At 38.3% G+C, this 23,437-nt stretch overlaps 1 protein-coding gene across 1 annotated transcript in view; it reads right to left on the bottom strand.

Moving 5' to 3' along the window:
• Positions 1-23,437, bottom strand: part of tgfbr1b (transforming growth factor, beta receptor 1 b) — a 94,097-nt gene that overhangs the window by 17,558 nt on the left and 53,102 nt on the right. The window contains exons 4-5 of the mRNA XM_062991202.1: positions 14,892-15,122; positions 6,323-6,490 (exon numbers count right to left, since the gene is read on the bottom strand). Of these exons, the coding sequence (XP_062847272.1) occupies positions 6,323-6,490; positions 14,892-15,122 (399 nt within the window). The remainder of the gene's footprint in view (positions 1-6,322; positions 6,491-14,891; positions 15,123-23,437) is intronic.

The following is a 23,437-nucleotide window of genomic DNA, read 5'->3' on the forward strand; positions in this document are numbered from 1 at the left end:
GCAGGCAGGCCAGTCAAACGCACACGCTCTGTGTCTATGAAGCCACACTGTTGTAGCGCATGCCGAATGACCTGGCATCGTCTTGCTGAAATAACCATAGACTTTCTTGATGGCAGACTGTGTAAAACCCCAATACATGCATCTGCATCAAGTAAATTCACACATATGCAAGTCACCCATGCTGTGGGCACTGACGCATCTCCATACAGTGATAGATGTTGGCTTTTGCACCTTTCGCTGATAACAGTCTAGATGGTCATTATTATTTTTAGCACAGAGAACTCTGTGTCTGCTTTTATCTGACCACAGAACATACTTCCACTGTCTTAATTTATTTGAAATAAGCTTGGGCCCCAACAACTTGGTTCTGTAAAGAATTGATGTTTGGCTTTGTCTTTACATAACAGAGTTTCAGTTTGCATTTCTTAATGCAGTAGTGGACTGTGTTAAGTGACAGAAGTTTTACGAAGTACTTCCAAGCCCATGTGGCTATATCTGTCACAGTATCATGACCGTTTCTCATGCCATGTCAACTAAGGGCTTAAAGGTAACACACATTCATCAGCGTAGTCATTTCTTGCTATTTTTTTTCTTGTTTTTGGTTATGATGGAACACAGCTGGTGATTATATAAATGGGACTATTTTGAACAGTAATAACAGTAAAAAAAAAAAAAAAACTCATCATTTAAAGGCTTTTATAAGCAACCTTGGGTCCAAAGATAGTCCTTTTTTATTATTGTTGTTATATAGCACAGTGAAAAAGAGTAGTTTAGTGGCCTGCGAAAATGTCACTACATACTGTTAGCTTTGTCTGACATAATTAAGTGCTTTTTAGATGTCATTAACATTGTTAAGACATTTTTTACTACAAACATGTTCTAGGAAGACTATATATTTATCTTTTACACTGTCTGAAATATGTGCCCCCTTCAAAAAAAGATGTTGATGTAGAATGGACCAATTATAGGCAATAATTACGTTGCTCTGGGTTATAGAAAAAATGTCCTGTCTGGCTCGGCAGAGAAGCGCAGCTTAATTAACATCTGTTACCGTTCATACAAACAAAGTCCACAGAGGACGAACAGTTTATAAAAGAGCAAGAACCCATTAGCCTTCACTCTCCTCTATTAAGAGTGAAAAAATCTGCTTTACATCCTTAATGGGTAATGGGGAAATGTTTGACAAAAACCAAAACAAACAAAAACCCTAGCCTTCCCATTACCACAATCATAAATCACGACTAGCCACATTGATTTTTCTCAAACTTGGTTTATAACAACAGTTTAAATGCACACTTTTAGATATGTAGTTAAGTTTTACCCTTGTTCAACCTGTGTACTTTTCGATACAGTGGTACTTCTTATTTATTTATTAGGATTTTAACATCATGTTTTAAAAACTTTGGTTACATTCATGACCGGAACGGTAGTTACTGGTTACACAAGATTCATCAGTTTCTTTAATGTCAAACACAGTCATGAACAATTTAGTATCTCCAATTCACCTCACTTGCACGTCTTTGGACTGTGAGAGGAAACTGGAGCCCCCAGAGTAAACCCACGCAGACACAGGAAAAACATGAAAACTCCACACAGAAAGGTCCCAGTCTGCTTCACCTGCGAATCGAACCCAGGACCTTCTTGCTGTGAGGCTACAGTGCTACCCAGCAAGCCACTGTGCCACCCTGTGGTACTTCTAAATGCTAATAGTCTGCACACTGATACAACAGTAGAGCATTGTATCTGCCTCCAAAGCACTTGTGACTGATCTCTTTTCATTAAAGCAAAGTTTAAGCTCCCCCACCCAGAACCATTTACACATTTTTACTAACCAATCACTGTGGAGATGGGGAAGGATTTCGGACACCTATCTGACCATTTAAAAGATTGCTTGTAACGGCAGCATAGTAGGCTGGCAAAGGCTGACAAAACAACTCTTAGCATGTCTAATGGTAATGTTGATACATCATGCAAGTCTTCCATAGTTGGTCTGAGGTGACTGTGAAGGCCATAGCACACGATAACCACATTTATGGAATATAGCAGATGTATTTCTCCAAAGAACGTACAATTGTGACCATATACAATTCAAGAAAGGGTTAAAAGTAGGGCTGTCACACGATTAAATTTTTTTAATCGAGATTAATCGTGATTAAAGAACAAAATTAATCGCGATTAAATTTTTTAATCGTGTGACAGCCCTACTATATATGTATTCATCTCAATTAATCGCAAACTAATAATTAAGCAAAATTTGAACAGTTATGCACATTGTTATTGCAAGAACGTGTTTACCAATAAAACATTCATAAAATATGATAAAATTATTAAATCTAAATTCATTGTAGAAAGCACATTATCTGACAAAAGTGAGGATCTTTTCCTGTTCATGACCCTGACACTGAAAACAGGTGCACCAACCATAATGTTTTGATCTAATATAAGGCATCAATAAAGCATCAAAACACAGATATGATTATTTCATAGATCTATTAAGAAAACCCTTTAATACTGTGTTTGTGCAGAAAGAATACTGGGAAATACTGTTCTAAATTACCATTTAAACATCTATAAATACCTGAAACAGTCAAGTTAGCAGACATTATCTATAAGTAATTGACTGTAGCTATATAAAAAAAGTGTTAATTAAAACAGTCCATGTAAACGCTTAGTCCATATAAATATCAGATACAAATGTGTTTTTAGAAAACTACAAACATCCCAAATATAAATCATGTTTATAACCATGTGATAGAATAAGCTGAATAAACTGTAGAGATGAAACATCACACAGAGTTTCACTTTTTACCGGAGGGGGAGGAGGCGGAGCTACGCGGTTTTGATGGACAGCTCTAGCAGCCAATGGAGATACTCGTTACAAAGCTTGCGCGGTTTCATTCATCTTTTCATCAACACGTAAAAAAAGTGAAAACCGCTAAAAGTAGTTTATCATCGGACAGTTCATGCGCTTTACATCCTAATTCATCTGAAATACAGTTAATTACCACAGAGACACACATGTATGTGGCACAAACAGCCAAATAAAAATAGTTAGATTAAAAATTTTAATCTTGATTAATTTTTTTAATCGCGATTAAACGCGATTAACGACAGCCCTAGTTAAAAGCCTTGCTCAAGAGACCAACAGTGACAGCTTGGCAGCTGTGGAACATGAACAGACAACATTTAGATTAGTGGACCAGTACCTTAGCCACTGAGCTACCACTGATATAATTCAGTGACCTCTATAGTTTTGTCAGGGAGGGCACTGTAACCACTTATTTCTGTAGACCAGTGCTAGTTTTTGTCTGGTTTAAACAGATGTGAAACAAGGGGTTAATGCACTACAGTTTAACTACAGCATAATAATTCTTTCTATGCTGTTAGTCTTGCTGACAGTCTACTCATGTCATGCATTAACAATTACAGTCGCCTGAATAAAAGAAGCCCACTTTTTTCCATTCTTACTTTTTATTTCTTAACAATTTGTCATCTGTCTGGTAGCAGACAGTATAGAATAAAACATTTTCACAGGGTTTTAAATTGGTCTTTTACTTCTGCTTAAGCATTAGAAAAGGCTAAGGTGAACTGCACTGCCTGGAAATGTCTATCTTGATGATCTTGGGTTGTGTTAAATGTAGACTAAAGGGCAGGTCAGTTTGGTACAGTGGTACAGTATGTGACATCCAGGCTGGGCAATCTGACAGTTTGATATTGATACTGTTATAAATTCTGTCATCATACTCTTTTTTGAGTAGTTCACAACAGGCTGACCCTCAGTTATTTGCAGTAACACTAATGATGAAAGATGAGTCCAATTTAGCCTTAATGTGTTGGACAGGGTTAATGTCAGGGCTCTCTGTGAGCTTGGTGTAGAAGAACTTGGGCTGGGCTGGCATGCAAAGTCTTCCTTCACGGAACTTATCTAAAGCATTGACCCAAATTATGCTATTTTTTAATTTAATTTAATTATACAGTAAAGCCTTTTCCAAATTGCGAGCTCATCATTACAAGCACATAAATTGACAAATTTCTTCCATTTATTTTCATTTCATTTTCATCATTTAGCAGACGCTTTTATCCAAAGCAACTTACACAATGAGCAATTGAGGGTTAAGGGCCTTGCTCAGGGACCCAACAGTGGCAACTTGGTGGTGGCGGGGCTTGAACCGGCATCCTTTTGTTTACTAGTCCAGTACCTTAACCACTGAGCTATCACTGGCCCTACATTTACATGAACTTTCTAAATAGATTTTTTTATTACAGATTTTAACACTAACATGAAATTTAGGGCTTAAGTAAAATATATAGAGCATGCACAAAAGTTGCCACACACACATACAGAAGGAACACGGACGTAAACATACTCACACATGCAGACACCCAGACACCCTAAGGAATGCTTCTCAGTTTCAGTGTGAGCTAAATAAATGGTTTCATTAGTGCTGGCAGACTTTCCTGTTCCAGCACATATCTTATGTGAATACACAACCCACAGTCCCAGCAGGAAACCTTGAACTGATACTGTCACCTTCACAAAAACACTCTTTCCAGCTTCTTAGTCATATAAAGTCATAACAAATAAGCTAAAAAGTGGCCGTCTGGACATCCTTTATCATTACTCAATGTGAAATACGGATACAATACACTACCAATAAATAAAGCACAGTGCCGCTGTTCGTGTGGGTGCCATATCACAACATGGGTCCAAGAAAACCTGTGCACGACTCTAGCCCCCAGTTGCTGTCTGTGAAGGTCTCCTCTGGGTACTCTGGATTCTCTCAACCTCTTAAAAACCTCTAAATGTAAATTGGCTGCACTAAAATGCCCACAATGTCCAGGATGTCTTTCATTTAGTGTTTAAGACAGCAACTCCACTAAGATGAAATATAATTGTTTAAAATGACCAAATAGGAAATGCTACATTTGCTCATATTTAAAATACTTTGCAGAGCGTCCGGTGTAGAGACGTAGATAAAAATATGACACAACTGGAACCCTGTTGCGGCAATAAACATGCCACGACTGGACCAGGTACAATAAATTTAAACCTCAGAATGGGTAATAAACACTAATGCACTAATTTGAAAGTACAGTGGTACCTTGTAGCTTGACGTCTCCTAAACTCAAAATCTTTGAAACTCCACACCCTTCATCGAGAAATTTATACCCTTAAACTTGACGTTTACCTGAAACTCAACGTGTTTGCGACTGCCTTGTTGTTCAGCGCTTGGCTTGAGCGGTGCGGTAAAACTTCATCAAAGTGCAAATATAAGACGAATCTGCATTTGTGTGGAATAACCGTCAAATTAATTCTAAACGCTTCACATGTATCTGTGTTTAGCTGGATTTTCCTCCTGTTTCACTTTTAAACTTGTTATAGCTCGGGGTGCTGAAAAATGGTGAGAATCAGCTTTTCTGAAAGACTAACATGCTTATCATTAAAAAAAAAAAAAAAAAGCTTAACCTGACTTAATGTATTAAAAGAATGACATAGAAACACTAAACCTCTCAATTATCACTGCTCATAATTTCTCTCCACTAATGAAATTCCTCACTCGTTGTTTTAGTACAATAAATCACAGTAAGCTTTGTTCACTGCCTCACTCCATAGTAAATAACAGCACAGCCAGCACAAAAGCTACTTCGCTGCTTTACTGAATGGAATCTGGTATTCCAAGATCAAGCATCTCCATGATCAAGAAGCATAAGGAAACAATAAAGAAGTAAAGGTAAAGAGCTGGTTTTATTGATTTTTAACTGTTTTTCAATTGTATTTCAGTGTTATTTTCAGTGTACAAGTGTCAAAAACAACCCCATTATTTTAGATTAGCCTAAAATATATGCAGTTCAACGGGACCATGGAACGCATTAACAGGTTTCCCATACATCCTTATGGGGAAAAATATCTTGAAACTCAACGCCACTTCCAGAACCAATTGACATTGAGTTTCAAGGTACCACTGTATCTGATTGGTGACATACGGTCAAAAAGTCTGTCTATATAATAATATATAATAGTGCTATGCTGGCCAGTGGCCAGGGAACACAGACAGCTCTCCACAGTGCCTTGTTCCTAAAAATGTTTGGCACACTGAAGAAGTGAAACTTTTCGCTGATTAGTGTTTGTTCTGAACCTTTTTGATATTTAAACCAAATTTTAAATACACAAAGTTTACAAATGCCTCGCAAGCAGTTTACCTGTGAAACAGTCATCAAAGAATTAACATGCATATTCATGAACGTTTCAAATGGTACATAAAAATAAAAATGTTCTGCCTGAGCTGCAGAGCTAAATCAGTGAGCAGGTGGTGAGCGTTACCTTGTGTTCCTACAATCTCCATGTGCAGATGAGCCAGGCCGCTAGCAGTGGACAGAGACAGCTTAATCATGCCCTCCACAGTCACCGTGTACCTGTTCAGGTAGTCGAACAGAGAGCCGTGCTCATGGTAATCCGATACCAGCCACAGCTGAGTCCATGTTCCATTATCTGATACAGAGAATACATTGAAAAAGATTATTACATTTAGATTGCATACATAACCTCATTAAACATATAACGGAGTGACTCATTTTTATATAATAGAGTGAGTCATGTCTGTAGTTTATATAATTTATTTTTGATCTTTCTGTGCATGACATCATATTTATTTAATTAGATTCTATTTCATTTAGATAGTGCTATTGGGGAAAAAAACAATTATTGGTACAAATCAGCTTCACAGAGATATGGGTATAGACACCAAATGAGCAATCCAAAAGTGACAGTGACGAATAAACTAGAGGCGATGCCAGGAAATGCCGAGGCTTATGTTAAAGTTCAGTACAACACCATGCAGAGAAAAAAACCCCAAACTGTATTTATTAATCATGCAAAAAATATACAAACTGTTAGGTTTACTTTATGCATTTTCTCCCATTTTCTCCCAATTTAGTGTAGTCAATTTGTCTTCCGCTGCTGTGGGTATATTGCTGCTCACGCCTCCTCTGACCTGAGTGCAGCCCTAAGCGGAACCCTTTGTCACCTATGCACTCTGCACAGGCACCTCTCTATCTGCCAATCAGGGTCCTTACACAGTGTTTGAAGACTGCACCCACATTGTCCGGTCTTTCCGCCCTAGCAGAACCGTGTCTGCTGCAGGCACTGCCAATTATGCCCGCTAGATGGAACCCAGCCGACCTGTAGCAACGCCGGGTTTCAAACCGAGGAGTTCAGAATCTCGGCACTGGTGTGTCCCAGTGTGCCACCTGGGTGCCTTTACTTTAGGTTTTTGAGAAAGTCAATTACAGTACAGTCGCAATCAAAAATGTTTAACCTCCCAAAGAGAACCATAATTTATTACTCAACTTTTTTGCACAGCTACATTTTGCTTTACATAAAGACTTTATCAGTTGAATTATATTACATAATTCAGTCACAATTATTCGTACATAATACATAAGACTGCTGATCTTAAAACATACTGCTACACTGAATGACCTAAAGTTGGGTTACAACATGATTAAACCACTGGAACTCAATAACAACCCTTCATTTGCTTCAGCTGTGATCCTTTATATAAACACCACCCAGAGATTCGAGTGTTCAAGGAGTGTTGCAACCAAGGTTCTGTCACAAAAACTGAGGGATGTGTGGATTATGTGGTAATAATTAGACTTTCCAACAAGACAATGATCTTAAGCAAAGCTTAGGTAAGGAATCAGATCTGGAATATCCTGGAGTGGTCTTCTCAATCTCTAACTTTAAATCTAATTAAGAATCTTTGGTGGGACTTAAAGAAAGTTGCAGAACAAAAGACTTCAGACTTTAATGAACTGGAAGCTTTTGAACAAGAAGATTCCACCAGAGGTGTGAGGAAGCTTGTTAGCACTGCCAAAGTTACTTGTTAGAGATATGAAGACAAATAGATGTTTCACCAAGTACTGAGACTGGGGGTTAAATAATAGTGCACATGGACATTTGTCAAGAGATCCTAATTATAAATATTTTTCATCTGTGTAATAAGAATTCTATATTGTATATTTTCATTAAATTCTTTACACATCACCTCAATGCCCTTAAGTTGAGGGGGGGCTTAAATATTTCTGATTGCAGCTGTACATTGGTGTTGTACATTATTGTTTTCTCTTCAAGAAGAACAGCTGCTGTTTTGTTTGTTTGTTTGTTTATTAGGATTTAAATGTCATGTTTTACACTTCGGTTTCATTCATGACAGAAATGGTCACACAAGATTCATCAGTTGAGAAGTTTCAACGTCAAATACGGTCATGGACCATTTTGAATCTCCAATTCAACCCCACTTGCATGTTTTTGGACTGTGGGAGGAACCCGGAGCTCCTGGAGCAAACCCATGCAGACACGGGGAGAACATGCAAACTCCACACAGAAAGGACCCGGACCGCCTCACCTGGGGATCGAACCCATTATCTTGTTGCTGTGAGGTGACAGTGCTACCCACTGCAGCTGCTGTTTACCACACAATCTATGTTTGTTATTTCTGAAGCAATGCTCACAATGTTTTACATAGCCGATTGCCGGTCATGGCACCAGATATAATAAAGACAAGATGATGGCTATCTGACATGGAAAAAACACAGTTTGGTTTGGTTAATTTAGAGGTTCTACATCGTATTTACACAATAATTATATTCATGGCAGAAAAGTTTGGGTAATTTTTATATCAGTCAATAGCCCTTGTCAAACGTTGTTTTATTATGTTGTTTTATGTGTGTTCTTTTAGACCAATTTTTCCAAGAATTAGAGGATTGTTTCTACTTTGTCTTGGTTATTGGTATTGCTATACATCGTCATTCTCTGAAGTATTTGGGCCATTCGGTCAGTACATGTTTGACTGAAATAGGTATTTGGCAAATATCGCAAAGTGGGATAGCTTCCCCCCTTACAAGATACAAGTGTGTTAAATATGTGTCCGATGCGGCATCTGGTGTACACTGGTTGTATTCTTACTTTGGTGAAAATGACAGGACATATTTCTTTTCATTAAGCTTTTTTTGGTATTGTGTTCCATTCCGTTTGCCACATATTTTTAATTTAGACAGATATAAGTGGTTTGGCATCTGATGGGGGAAGTTTACAGTCTGTTGTTTCATCTCCCGCTGTGCTCCTTGCTAATTGGTCTGCCTGTTAATTACCAGCAATATCGCAGTGTACCGGAATCCAGCCGAATCTTATGTCAGTTCATATTTGGCGAGTTCTTGTATTTTTTCCAAAACTGTTTATGATCGGGTGGTAGGGTGACAGAGTTTCCATTGCTTGTAAGCAGGACTTGGAGTCAGTACATATCAGCGGGAAAAAAAAGAAGCTGTTATTAAAATAATTAAACTATTCTAAAGTTAAACTTATAACCTTGTTTTTAATGAAAGTAAACATAAAAGGCCAGTAATAAGCTAGTGAAGGACTCACACAGAACACATAAAATACATCTTCTCTTAGAGAGTTGTGCCAATCATGTAATTAAGACTCCCAGGCATAAACGACCATGGCATTTTCAGGATTCAGAGGCACTGCTGGGCACTAATATAATGTGCTTTACTGTTTAACTCACTTCAAAATAGTAAAAATAGTGTGGTACCTCAGAGGACTCCTACCACTGCCCTGGCTCTCTATCAACATGCTTATTTACTTATTCACACACTCACTCATTCAATCACTCACACACTCACTCATTCATTCAATCACACACACCCTCATTCAATCACTCGCACACTCACTCACTTAATCATTCACACTCATTCATTCAATCATTCACACTCATTCATTAAATCACTCACACACTCACTCAATCACATACACTCATTCAATCACTCAATCACACACTCATTCAATCGCTCAATCACACACACACTTATTTAATCACACACACTCATTCATTCAATCACACACTCATTCATTCAATCACTCACACTCATTCAATCACACACTCATTCAATCACTCACACATTCATTCAATCACACACTCATTCAATCACACACTCATTCAATCGCTCAATCACACACACACTTATTTAATCACACACACTCATTCATTCAATCACACACTCATTCATTCAATCACTCACACTCATTCAATCACACACTCATTCAATCACTCACACATTCATTCAATCACACACTCATTCAATCACTCACACATTCATTCAATCACACACTCATTCATTCAATCACTCAATCACACATTCATTCAATCACTCACACACTCATTCATTCAATCACTCACATTCATTCATTCAATCACTCAATCACACACACTCATTCAATCACTCAATCACACACTCATTCAATCACTCACACTCATTCATTCACTCAATCACACACATTCAATCACTCAATCACAAACTCATTCAATCACTCACACTCATTCATTCAATCACACACACACTCATTAAATCACTCACACACTCATTCATTCAATTTACATTTACATTTTCAGCATTTAGCAGACGCTTTTATCCAAAGCGACTTACACAATGAGCTGAACACGATGAGCAATTGAGGGTTAAGGGCCTTGCTCAGGGACCCAACAGTGGCAACTTGGTGGTGGTGGGGCTTGAACCGGCAACCTTCTGTTTACTAGTCCAGTACCTTAACCACTGAGCAATCACACACTCATTCAATCACACACATTCATTCAATCACTCACACACTCATTCATTCAATCACACACTCATTCATTCAATCACTCGATCACACACACTCATTCAATCACTCACATTCATTCATTCAATCACTCAATCACACACTCATTCATTTACTCACACACTCATTCAATCACACTCATTCAATCACACAATCACACACTCATTCAATCACACACACTCATTCATTCAATCACACACTCATTCAATCACTCAATCACACACTCATTCAATCACACACACTCATTCATTCAATCACACACTCATTCATTCAATCACTCACATTCATTCATTCAATCACTCAATCACACACATTCATTCAATCACTCAATCACACACTCATTCATTTACTCACACACTCATTCAATCACACTCATTCAATCACACAATCACACACACATTCAATCACACACTCATTCAATCACTCACACACTCATTCATTCAATCACACACTCATTCAATCAATCACTCACATTCATTCATTCAATCACTCACACACACACTCATTCAATCACTCAATCACACACTCATTCAATCACTCACATTCATTCATTCAATCACTCACATTCATTCATTCACTCAATCACACACACTCATTCAATCACTCAATCACACACACATTGATTTACTCACACTCATTCATTCAATCACACACTCATTTAATCAATCACTCACATTCATTCATTCAATCACTCAATCACACACACTCATTCAATCACTCAATCACACACTCATTCAATCACTCACACACTCATTCATTCAATCACTCACACACTCATTCATTCAATCACTCACATTCATTCATTCATTCACTCACATTCATTCATTCATTCACTCAATCACACTCATTCAATCACTCAATCACACACTCACACAATCACTCACACACTCATTCATTCAATCACACACTCATTCATTCAATCACACTCATTCATTCAATCACTCACATTCATTCATTCAATCACTCAATCACACACTCATTCAATCACTCAATCACACTCATTCATTCAATCACACACTCATTCAATCACTCAATCACACAATCACACACTCATTCAATCACACACTCATTCAATCACTCACACACTCATTCATTCAATCACACATTCATTCAATCACTCACATTAATTCATTCAATCACTCAATCACACACTCATTCAATCACTCACACACTCATTCATTCAATCACACATTCATTCAATCACTCACATTAATTCATTCAATCACTCAATCACACACTCATTCATTCAATCACACACGCATTCATTCAATCACTCACATTCATTCATTCAATCACTCAATCACACACACTCATTCAATCACTCAATCACACTCATTCATTTACTCACACACTCATTCAATCACACACTCATTCAATCACTCAATCACACAATCACACACTCATTCAATCACACACTCATTCAATCACTCACACACTCATTCATTCAATCACACATTCATTCAATCACTCACATTAATTCATTCAATCACTCAATCACACACTCATTCATTCAATCACACACTCATTCATTCAATCACTCACATTCATTCATTCAATCACTCAATCACACACACTCATTCAATCACTCAATCACACTCATTCATTTACTCACACACTCATTCAATCACACACTCATTCAATCACTCAATCACACAATCACACACTCATTCAATCACACACTCATTCAATCACTCACACACTCATTCATTCAATCACTCACATTCATTCATTCATTCACTCAATCACACACACTCATTCAATCACTCAATCACACACTCATTGATTTACTCACACACTCATTCATTCAATCACACACTCAATCACTCAATCACACACACTCATTCAATCACTCAATCACACACTCACACAATCACACACACTCATTCAATCACTCACACACTCATTCATTCAATCACTCAATCACACACACTCATCCATTCAATCACCCACACACTCACTCATTCAGTCACTCACACTCACTAATTATATCACCCACAGTCACTCATTCAATCACTCACACACACACTCATTCAATCACACTCATTCATTCAATCACTCACACTCTCATTTATTCACTCACACACTCACTCATTCAATCACACACGCTCACACACATTCATTCATTCAATCACTCGCTCACACACACTCACTTATTCAATCACACACTCATTTAATCACATGCTCGCTCACTCACTCATTTAGTCACACGCACGCACACACACTCACTTATTCATTCAATCACACACACTCCTTTAATCACACACACACTCACTCATTCAGTCACTCACACTCACTTATTAATTATATCACCCACAGTCACTCATTCAATCACTCACACACACACTCATTCAATCACACTCATTCATTCAATCACTCACACTCTCATTTATTCACTCACACACTCACTCATTCAATCACACACGCTCACACACATTCATTCATTCAATCACTCGCTCACACACTCACTTATTCAATCACATATTCATTCAATCACATGCTCGCTCACTCACTCTCTCTCTCACTCACACACACACTCATTGCATGACTCACTAAAACTTTTAAACACATGACACATTCAATAAGCAGCTCATTTTTGGTAAACATGGCTTTTCAAAATTGGCATGATCCTCCCAGCAGAAATCCTTCAACCCTGTTTTAGAGAACACCAGACTAAACTGTCCTAAACTAACAGTGGAACTTCCATTAGCTGGACAATATTTTAAAGCTTTTGGATCAGATTTTTTGTATCTCTGCCAGCAGTGAAGCCACAGCTATGTCCAATGTTCTGTAGCTCAGAAAGAAATGTGCAAAATGTGAAATGCTGGTATTAGGAATTACACAACAATGAAGCCAATCGAAAACCACCCAGTATTTCAGCAGCTTTGGTGTCAAAAGAAAATTCAAATGATTTTTTCCTATATTAACATTAACAGGATGTTTTTATGTTGTATCTTTGGAGAAGGGTGGGGTTGGGTCTGGTAATTTTTAAACCAATAAATTAATCTACGATAACAACTAGTTAAGTTTACCACTGAATATTCCTGGATTTTTACTGTTTTTTTAGGCATAAAATAATGAACAAACACTTGTAAAAGGACATGTTGCAGCAGCCTTAGAATTTCTGCTTGTGTGACCTAATAACTCTTTTCTTCTAATTAAAATCTGCTCAGGAAAATATACATACAGCACACCTTATGTTAGCGGCAATGAACAGGTACATGCATCCTGTGATTGAAAGTATAAATGCCAGTCTCATTATAATTAAGTGTACAGAAATACATGTTGTTTTGAGAAGCAAAATTAAACAGAAGTAAAATTGAGCTTCTATACACCGATCAGCCATAACATTAAAACCACCTCCTTGTTTCTACACTCACTGTCCATTTTATCAGCTTTACTTACCATATAGAAGCACTTTAAAGTTCTACAATTACTGACTGTAGTCCATCTGTTTCTCTCCATACCTTTTTAGACTGCTTTCACCCTGTTTTTTAATGGTCAGGACCCCCACAGGACCACTACAGAGCAGGTATTATTTAGGTGGTGGATCATTCTCAGCACTGTAGTGACAATGACATGGTGTGCTGGTATGAGTGGATCAGACACAGCAGTGCTGCTGGAGTTTTTAAATACCATGTCCACTCACTGTCCACTCTATTAGACACTCCTACTTAGTTGGGCCACCCTATAGATGTAAAGTCAGAGACGATCACTCATCTATTGCTGTTGTTTGAGTTGGTCATCTTCTACACCATCAGTGGTCAGTGGTAATGCTAAGGTCATGGTTCAAATCTCAGCAGTGCTATTGGCTTGCCAGGTGTCTACACAGACACTACAGACTGGGAGGGATGGTCTGTTGGATTTGGTCCAACCACAACCCTGACTATAGATTGTGGTAAATTTGTATTGTAAGGTTTTAAATATAATCAAATTAGCAGATTTCCAATCAAATGAGTACTGCTCGAGCCTCTGTTCTGTTCTATAGATTCTACCAGATTCAGTTCAGAAAGTGGCTGTACATTTACATCGTTCTGCCCACACTGCAGCATTTAAACACATTTCACATAAATGCTTTACAGACGTTTATTCTGAAGGTGCACAAAGCAACATCGGCAATCCTCCATAAGTTCAGCTTTGATTTAGCCAGGGCAGAGAAGTTATTAAAACCCCTCTGGTCCAGCCTCGAGCTAAAAGCATAGAGCCTCAGCCAGGGGTAAGACTGTACATCACTGACCTTTGTTATCAGCAGCGATGAAGCCCAGGATGTTCTCATGGCGCAGCATGACCGTCTGGTAAATCTCCGCCTCACGAAACCAGGAGCGCTCCTCCCGGGAGGAGAAGATTTTTACCGCCACCTCTTCTCCTCTCCACTTCCCTCTCCACACCTCTCCAAAACGGCCCTTTCCGATGCTTTCCTGCAGGATTATGGTTCTAGCAATGGTCCTTTGCACCAGTAATGGCAGACCTGAAAAATAGACAAAGATAAAGAGTCAATTCAAATTCAGTGTCTTTACTGTCTTAATCATAAGGATGTAACAATACACTACCCACTATTGCGATGCGATTCATGATACTGGGTTCACAATACAATTTTTTCCAGATTTTTTAAACTGAAATTGAAGACAAAGTTTCCTTTTATTATTTCTTTATTTATCTAAATAATGAATGCCATTTTATTTCTGAGGTAGGTACAAACTATGCAAAACATTTTTTAATTAAGCCCAATTTGGCAAAAAAAAACCCCAGAAACTGGCAACCAGGCGTATAGTGCCAGTGACGTCAACCAGACGAGGTGTATAGCGCCAGTTCCCTCTGCTGTTTAACGTGAATATCGATTCATTTTACATGTCAAATCGATTTGAATCATGGAATTTTTGAATCGGTTATTAACTGTCTTGTGGTGCAGCGTTACATCCCTACTTAATCGTGATCATTGTTATTAGTACCAAATTTTGATAGTGTAAAAACAGTACTTCCTAGGCAGCCTTAAAGCTCAAGTATTCTCAAGTGTTGTTGTATCGGTTTATTACATTCAGTGAGTAAGTAATCAAGTACAAGGTTTAAAATGAATTTAGAACATTGCAGGACAGACAGAGAAGCATGACAGGATTTTTGGAAAGACTGAAATGCTGAACCAAAGGTAAACAATCTTAAATTAAATCCAGCACAAAGACATACAGTGGGATTTAGGTGTCCAGTCATGCTGGAACAAAAAGGTTACACTCCCCAAACAAAGTTGGAGGTATGGGTTTTACACAAACCCTGGGTCGTGACCCACCCAGTCAAAAAAAATAATAATTTTTTTAAAGAGTCACAGAGAAAAATATTAATAATATAAACACGAAATGTTTGTTTGTTTGTTTATTAGGATTTTAACGTCCTGTTTTACACTTGCTGGTGAAGATTTGGTTAATGTGGTGTGAATTAGATGCAACAAAAATTCTGTATCAGAACTATTTAGCACGTACAAGGAAGGCAGTTGGCTGACATTCCTACAGGATGATAAAAAGATGAAACGCGAGAGTTCGTGGGAATAGACGCTCACAATAAATCTAGCCAAGCAAACCAATGCAGGAGGAAATCTATTTATCCCAATCACATCAGTCTAACTGGGAGCTGAAAGAATCTGTTCAGGGCTGATCTGAAGCTCTCAGGCCACATTAAGAATAAATGAGCAGTGATTTAAGAGGAACGCTACATGGGTTCGCATTAAAAAATAACAGTCACAAATATAGTCGCAAGCAGCTATCAGATGCTCTGCAGATGCTAATTCAAACCTAATTTATCAGCTTTTCTCTGACTGAACACAGTGACAAATGTTAAAACTTGCTCACAAACAGAATATCAATTCTAGACTGTGCTTTAGCCAATACAGCCAGAATACCAGTGCTATAAATCAGGGTTTTTTAAACTTGTTTTTAAGCGACCCACATTTTGTCCATGTTTTTTAATGCGACCCAGGCAACACAAACAATGCATCTTAGTGTACAATCTGGTCCCACTGTAGTTTACAAGATAAAACATAAAGCCTCCACAAGGGGGTGTATAATTATTATTAATCTTCTTTGTATGACCCAGAAAAGCCAAAATGTGTTCCCACCCAACACACTTTTAGAAAACACAAAAAAAAACATGTTTTTTACCACTACTTTATCCTTGTCAGGATCACAGTGTCACAGTGTCACAGAATCACTCAGCGCAATGCAGCAACATACCCCAGTCAGGACGGCAATCCATCATGGGGTCTAGGCCACCCTAACCTTCACTTCAGACATAGCCAAATGTGTCTCTATAGCACAGCTGGGGAGTCGAATCCTGGATCTTAGCAGTAGTGGGCTAGAGTAATTTACGGCTGCGCCGTCCTCACACGCCAACCCCCCTTTTTTTAAACATTAATTCTTACAAAATACAATCTGCATAGTTTAGTAGTTAGTTAAACCACCTTTATCTATTATAACAACTAGACCTGTTGGATACGTTTATTTTGCACAAAGTGAGGCAATTTTGACACAATATGTCAGGTTAGATTGTTAATGTCTCACCACAGATGTTTAATTATGCTAGGATCAGGCCTCTGCAAAAGCCATTCAAGAACAGCTTGTGTAAGCTGCGAGTGAGCGTCAACATGCTTCAACAGTCTTTTTTTTTTTTAACTGTGCACCATTAATTTTCCACTTAAACCTGATCAGAATGAGAGACGCTTCTGATAAACAGCATAACCTACTGCACAAGGCTACGACCTGTTTACTATGTGGTAGCTCTTCTGAACAACTCCTCTTCTATTTCGCTGATATGGTCAGGGGTGGCATTACCTTGGCAGGGTGGATATAATTGCTAGGTTCAGTGCTTTAAAGATGGTCTTGTCTCCTTTATCAGATTTGTGCTAAGTCATTAAACAACACTCATAACTTGAATGATAGAATAAATGGAAGCTACAACACACAGCCCAGCCTACCTTAATAGATGAATGTAAACTAGAACACCCAGCGATGAGAGAAAAAAAACTTGTCTGTGTTATGACACCCCCCAAGTCCACAGAATTGGTTGGGAGCTTTCCAAATTCAGTTACCTGAGTAGTGCTTTTAGCTGCTTTAGACTTCGACATCTTGGACATTTTGACTAAGCGATTGCTAAATGAATTGCTGTAGGATTGCTTGTGTAACAGACAGACTTTTCTGTGGTGTAGTGTGCTGACAATGTTTGATGTATGTGTTTACATATTGAGTGCATTTTTCCCTTTGGGGATACCATAATTAATGGGAAAGTGTGCTTCTCTACACACGTGATCATCTCTCTGTGGTCTGTGCTGCACCTCAAAAAAACAAGCCAGTAAAGTATTATGCTCCTGCTAGTTTGTCTATGTAGAGTTTATTTCTTACTTTATAAACTCAGAAAACCCTAAAGACGCTCAGATACACTAGGACCGCCTCATAGTGCAAATTAACCAGTAAATGTGAGGCACTTGAAAGCTATGCAAATGAAAAATTGCTAAACACAAACATTAAATTTTGCATTTCACAGCAAATTGCATATTACACGGGGAACAGCAATTTTCACGGTCATGAATTAGGTAGGGCCTTACACATAAAGCACACTTATATATAATTTTATAGAGCACATGTAACTCATGGCCAAATTCTGTGTAAAATAAACTTCTCTATTAAGATAAAAAATAAACAAAAACAGACTTATGTCCGCCCGGCTTCGAAGCCAGTTCTTAAATGCATTGTAATCTGTAAAAAAGAAAGAGCATTAGGTTTGGTTTATCTTCTATGGCCAGACGTAATGAGTCCAATTAGAAGGTTTGAATGCAAAATTACAAAGGCAGACCATTAGGAACCAAATGGAGCATGTTGCCTTCATATACCAAGCACAAGAGCATAGAGAGAGCAGAGGGCCGGCACAATCCACTTAATGCTCAGCCATCACTGGCTAACAGGGACTAGTCATAGTTTTGATTTTTACTAGGAGTACCCCAGGTGAGGCAAAGTGTATGTTCTTAACCTCACCTTCCCACACTATGCTAGTTACACTATTACCTGTGATGTATTGTCTCATTACAAAAAGGAAACAAGCCTCACTGGGAAAAGCTGTGTTTTAAGAGGACACACCTGGACATCGTTTACATATAAGAACACTGCGTTCAGTACTTTGCTTCGTCTGGGCTAACTGCTTTGTATGTATCCTAGGTCGGTATGAGAGGGATTTTAGTCAGTCAGTAAGTCTCATTTTATACATTTGTGATTCAAATTCAATACAAAGTATAAAAAAAAAAACACATTTGGCAGCCAGGTGGTGCAGCGGGATATTCCTCTAGCACACCAGCGCTCAAGCTCTGCTACTGGTCAGCTGGGTGCCCCCTAGCAGACACAATATGCAATGCCTTTAGCAGACAAAATTGGCCACTAGCCTGCTGGATGGGAAAAAGACTGAACTAAAAATAGGGTGGGGTCTTTGACACTGTAAGAAGTACCCTGCTTAACAGTCTGAGGCACGTGACTCTCCGTGTGCGAGGCTGGCCTCAGACGTAAAGCCACCAAACTATGGGCAAATAAGAAGGGCGAGATCAGGGTCCCCAGCAGCAGAAGACTAACTGGCAATGCTAAATTGGGAGAAAAAGGGGGAAAATGCTTAATTAAAATAGTAAAAAACACACACAGACACACAATTCTGCTTCTCAGAACATTACACCTTTGTCTCCAGTGCACCACCTGCTAATGTCTAATACTTATCGCATACTTAGAGTCATCCTAATCCTGTTGCTAAAATGTATCTAACACTTGCTTCCAAAAACATCTGGAGCAGCTTGTTTGAATTTACAGGTGAGGTTTCAAAAAGTTAAAACAGGATATGTTTACAATGTTTACCACTCTGCAGGAAAAAATTTGGAATAATCATGTAATTGCAAGAGGCGCTCAGGTGGAGCAGTGGAAAATTAACACTAGCACATTACCATTGGGACCGAGTGTTTACCATCAGCCAGCTGGGCGTCTACATGCAGCCATGACTGGCTATGTCTGAGGGGAAGGGGGATGGTCGAGGCCCTGCAATGGATTGGCATCCTGTCCAGGGTGTGTTGCCCCATTGTGACCAGTGATTGCAGGGAAACCAAACTGCTTTCTGTCTAACAGCATTTAACATAAATTCTCAACTTATCAGTAATTATGGCTATGGTTTGTGCACTAAATGAGACTTCTACCTTGAGTTCATATTTTTCTTTCTTGTTAAATTAAAGCTGAATGTATGCTCCAGTTAAAATGTACCCAGTGGAACAGTACTATTAATTTTTTTTCTCTGCTGACAGCCTTCCTACAAGTACCTAAAGCACGAACATGTGGGTGCAAAAAATGTAATTACCTAGCAGACAAAAGTAAAAGGTGATGAAAAGGATGAAAAGAAAAGTGAAAAAAACATTACACAAGTTAGTTGATGTGAAACATACTGACGTCTCAAGGCCCTGCAGCACAGCATAGATAGCGCATCAGTACTAAGAGAAAAATTTCGCTCTCAGAAAAGGATGAAGGTTTAATAATATATATACTTGCCAGTCAGAGACAATATGTAAACTCCTCAAAGATAGAGACAGAAGGCAAGGTTTGAACCCGGTGCAGCTACCACACTATCTGTTACACCAGTTTACCAGGGGTCCGCAACCAGCGGACCAGTCATTTATTACCGGGCCACGCAGAAAGATTAAATAATTTATTTAATTTTGTCTGTTTTATTGGCAATCACATTTTAAAAGAGGTTTTATTCTGAAAAACAGGATTCTCTTTTAATAACACCCGTCTGTCCCTCTTGACGCGTTTGACACATACCTATTTGTAAACATGCCAGCTACATTGAGCATGTCCGTGCTGGAAAAGGATCAACTGCTGGAGATTGAGAAATGACTTTCAAGGCCACAGTCATTTGCAGTCACCTTCAAACCTGCCAGCGTTCTGGATTAAAATCAGGGCAGAACATCCAGAGATCGCTAAAAAAGCAATGAAAACACTGCAGAAAATCCTGTTTCACAAAGATAAGATGTTGGAAATAGAAGCAGTGATGGCAACCAAAACAAAGTTATGGAGTAGACTGGACGTAAGGAACATACGTCGGGTGTTATTGTCTCCCATCACCCCTAGGTGGGAGCGTCTCGTTTCGTTGCAGGTAAAAAAAAGCTCAGCATTCCCACTGACTTTTCATCATTAATGAGTAGTATTGTTATGCACTTTGTGTTTTTTATAATGCTCATCGTATAGTTTTATTTTAAATCCTCCCGCCCCGACAGTCCGTGAAATTATATCTTATATGAAACCGGTCCATAGTGCAAAAGAGTTTGGGGACCGCTGTGTTACACCACAATGCCACCCAACGGCAGGAAACGAGTAGAATTTAGTAAGATCCCAGTGTGGTAATGCGACACATGCTGTTATGAGAAGCCAGAATTATAGTGTGTTAAAAAGATTATTTGTAGATGAAGCTGGTTCTCACGTCTCGGACATAGCCTTGAGAGGAAAGGTTAACAGGGTGTTGTATGTACACTCACTCAGGAAATGCATCCAATGCTAATGTGCCAATAAAAGTACTGCATGAGAAAATCTCTGTACAGCCTGTCAGGTCATGTAGTATGCAGGCTTAAGCTTACTAGTTCTGTAGGACCATGCATGATGGTTGAGGTCTTAAATACTCTAATTATCTTACTATCACAATCCCTGAAATAACAACATGACTGCTGAATTAAAACTATTTAAGACAAATACCAGGAGCATGTCAGGACTGAAACGCAAATCAACTGAAGCAATCAGCAAATTTAAGCTCTTACACACGATTAAGCAGGTATTTATTTAGACCAGGGGTCAACAACCTTTTTAAAACTCAGAGCTACTTCAAGGGTACTGAGTAATACGACAGGCTACTTGTTTGATACAAACTTCCTGAATAACAAAGTTGCACAGTTCACTTTTAAAGTTAATAATAATAAAAAAAAATATTTATATATGTGGAGACTCTACAAAACCATGTTTGTACAAATGATCAGTTACGTAAGATAAAAAAAAAAAAACCTGCGATATACTACTGCTGTCCACACTTGTCGCACTGGATGCAATAGGGTTAGAGTATACTCTTTTAAACATCGTACTTATCGGAGCGAGTGGAGATGACATCGTTTGCTATTATCACCATTGCTCCTTTCAGGACCCCCCCAACCAATAAGGCTTTCTTATTCTATATATTCTATATATATATATATATATATATATATATATATATATATATATATACAGTATATAAACCGCACATTTTTAAATCTACATCAACGCAAGTATTAATTTTTAGACGGAGCTCTATGGTCACTAGTGCTATTTTTATAACATGCCCTGTGGGCAACTCACATGCTCCCTGCAGGCACTGTGTTGGTGACCCCTGATTTAGACATTATTTACAATGCACTTAGAAGATGCTCGAATGCCGCAGTGGTAAAACCTGATAGCTCAGTTCAGCAGAGATCCAGGTTTAAAAACTCTGTGGTGCTATTGACTGGTCGGGCGCCAGACATGATTGGCTATGTATGAGAGGGGGTGGCCGAACAGCCTAGCAATTGAGAGATGCGCTTGTCAGTCCACTCTTAGTGCTGGTCCCAAGCCCGAATAATAATAAGAAGGGTAGTGCCAGGTAGGGCTGGGTGATTTTCACTATTAATTCGGTTAATTCGAATGAATGTTTTCACCCGATGTTAGAAATGTGACGATCGCGATTGTTTACATACTTTATATTTTAATTGAAATACTAACATGTCACGAGGCAGAAACTGACCAGACGCTCGCGGAATATAAATAAAGGAAAGTTTAATATCAAAAAGGGTAAAATCAGTATACAAAATCCAAAACCAAAACCAGAGGATAAACAGACAAGCAGCTAAAACCAAAACAGCAAAAACAGTAAATGGAAGACAACAAGGATCATACACGGTAATGGTTAGATTCAGAAATAAGGCACGCAAACACGATCGGCAAAACTTCACAACAAGACACACAAACCAAAAGAAATTTGAGTCTTTTTTCAATTGCATTATATTATACAAGAACAAGCAAAAAAAAATCGCAATCGTAATCAAGAATACATTTGAAAATAAACGAGATTTTTTATTTTTTTTTGCAATATATTACACTGTGGCAATCTTTCATACGGGAACCGAAAGCATAAGAAAACAAAATGTAAACAGGAAAACCACAATATTACAGAGAAAGAGACTGAAGTGAACAACAAAGCACATTTTAGCCAAATACTTGTTTTTATTATGTTTCAGCCACACGGTATGTCTCATTTTGCTGATAAAACAATTTAATCACTTAATTAAATTTCACTAATGCAGTCATTGTTCAATGTCAGTTAATTAAAAGGAAAAAAATGACAAAAACTGGCTTCAACTCAGGAAACCGTCAGTGCTACACACCCTGTATACACTCTTATATTTATTTTCATTGGCAGTTTTTCAAATAATCTTTTATTACTAAATTACAAATCATGTATTTTTGAAATGAAAATTACCATCTTGTTTTACATCTAATCCCAACCTGAGGTCATATATTAGATCCATTAGTTGCCCAACAACAGCCCGATTTGTTGGTGAAGTAAATTCTTATAACGTCGTGCCAGTAAAACTGAACATGTGCCCTTTCAAATAGAAAACAACACGTACACAAAACAAAGAGTTTAAAGAAGCACACAGACAGACAGAGACAAAACAGGAAGACTAGACTTGCACACAAAGGCTTATAGACAGCCAGGTAGTTT

Source organism: Trichomycterus rosablanca, chromosome 3, assembly GCF_030014385.1.
Source record: "Trichomycterus rosablanca isolate fTriRos1 chromosome 3, fTriRos1.hap1, whole genome shotgun sequence".
Classification (NCBI taxonomy): domain Eukaryota; kingdom Metazoa; phylum Chordata; class Actinopteri; order Siluriformes; family Trichomycteridae; genus Trichomycterus; species Trichomycterus rosablanca.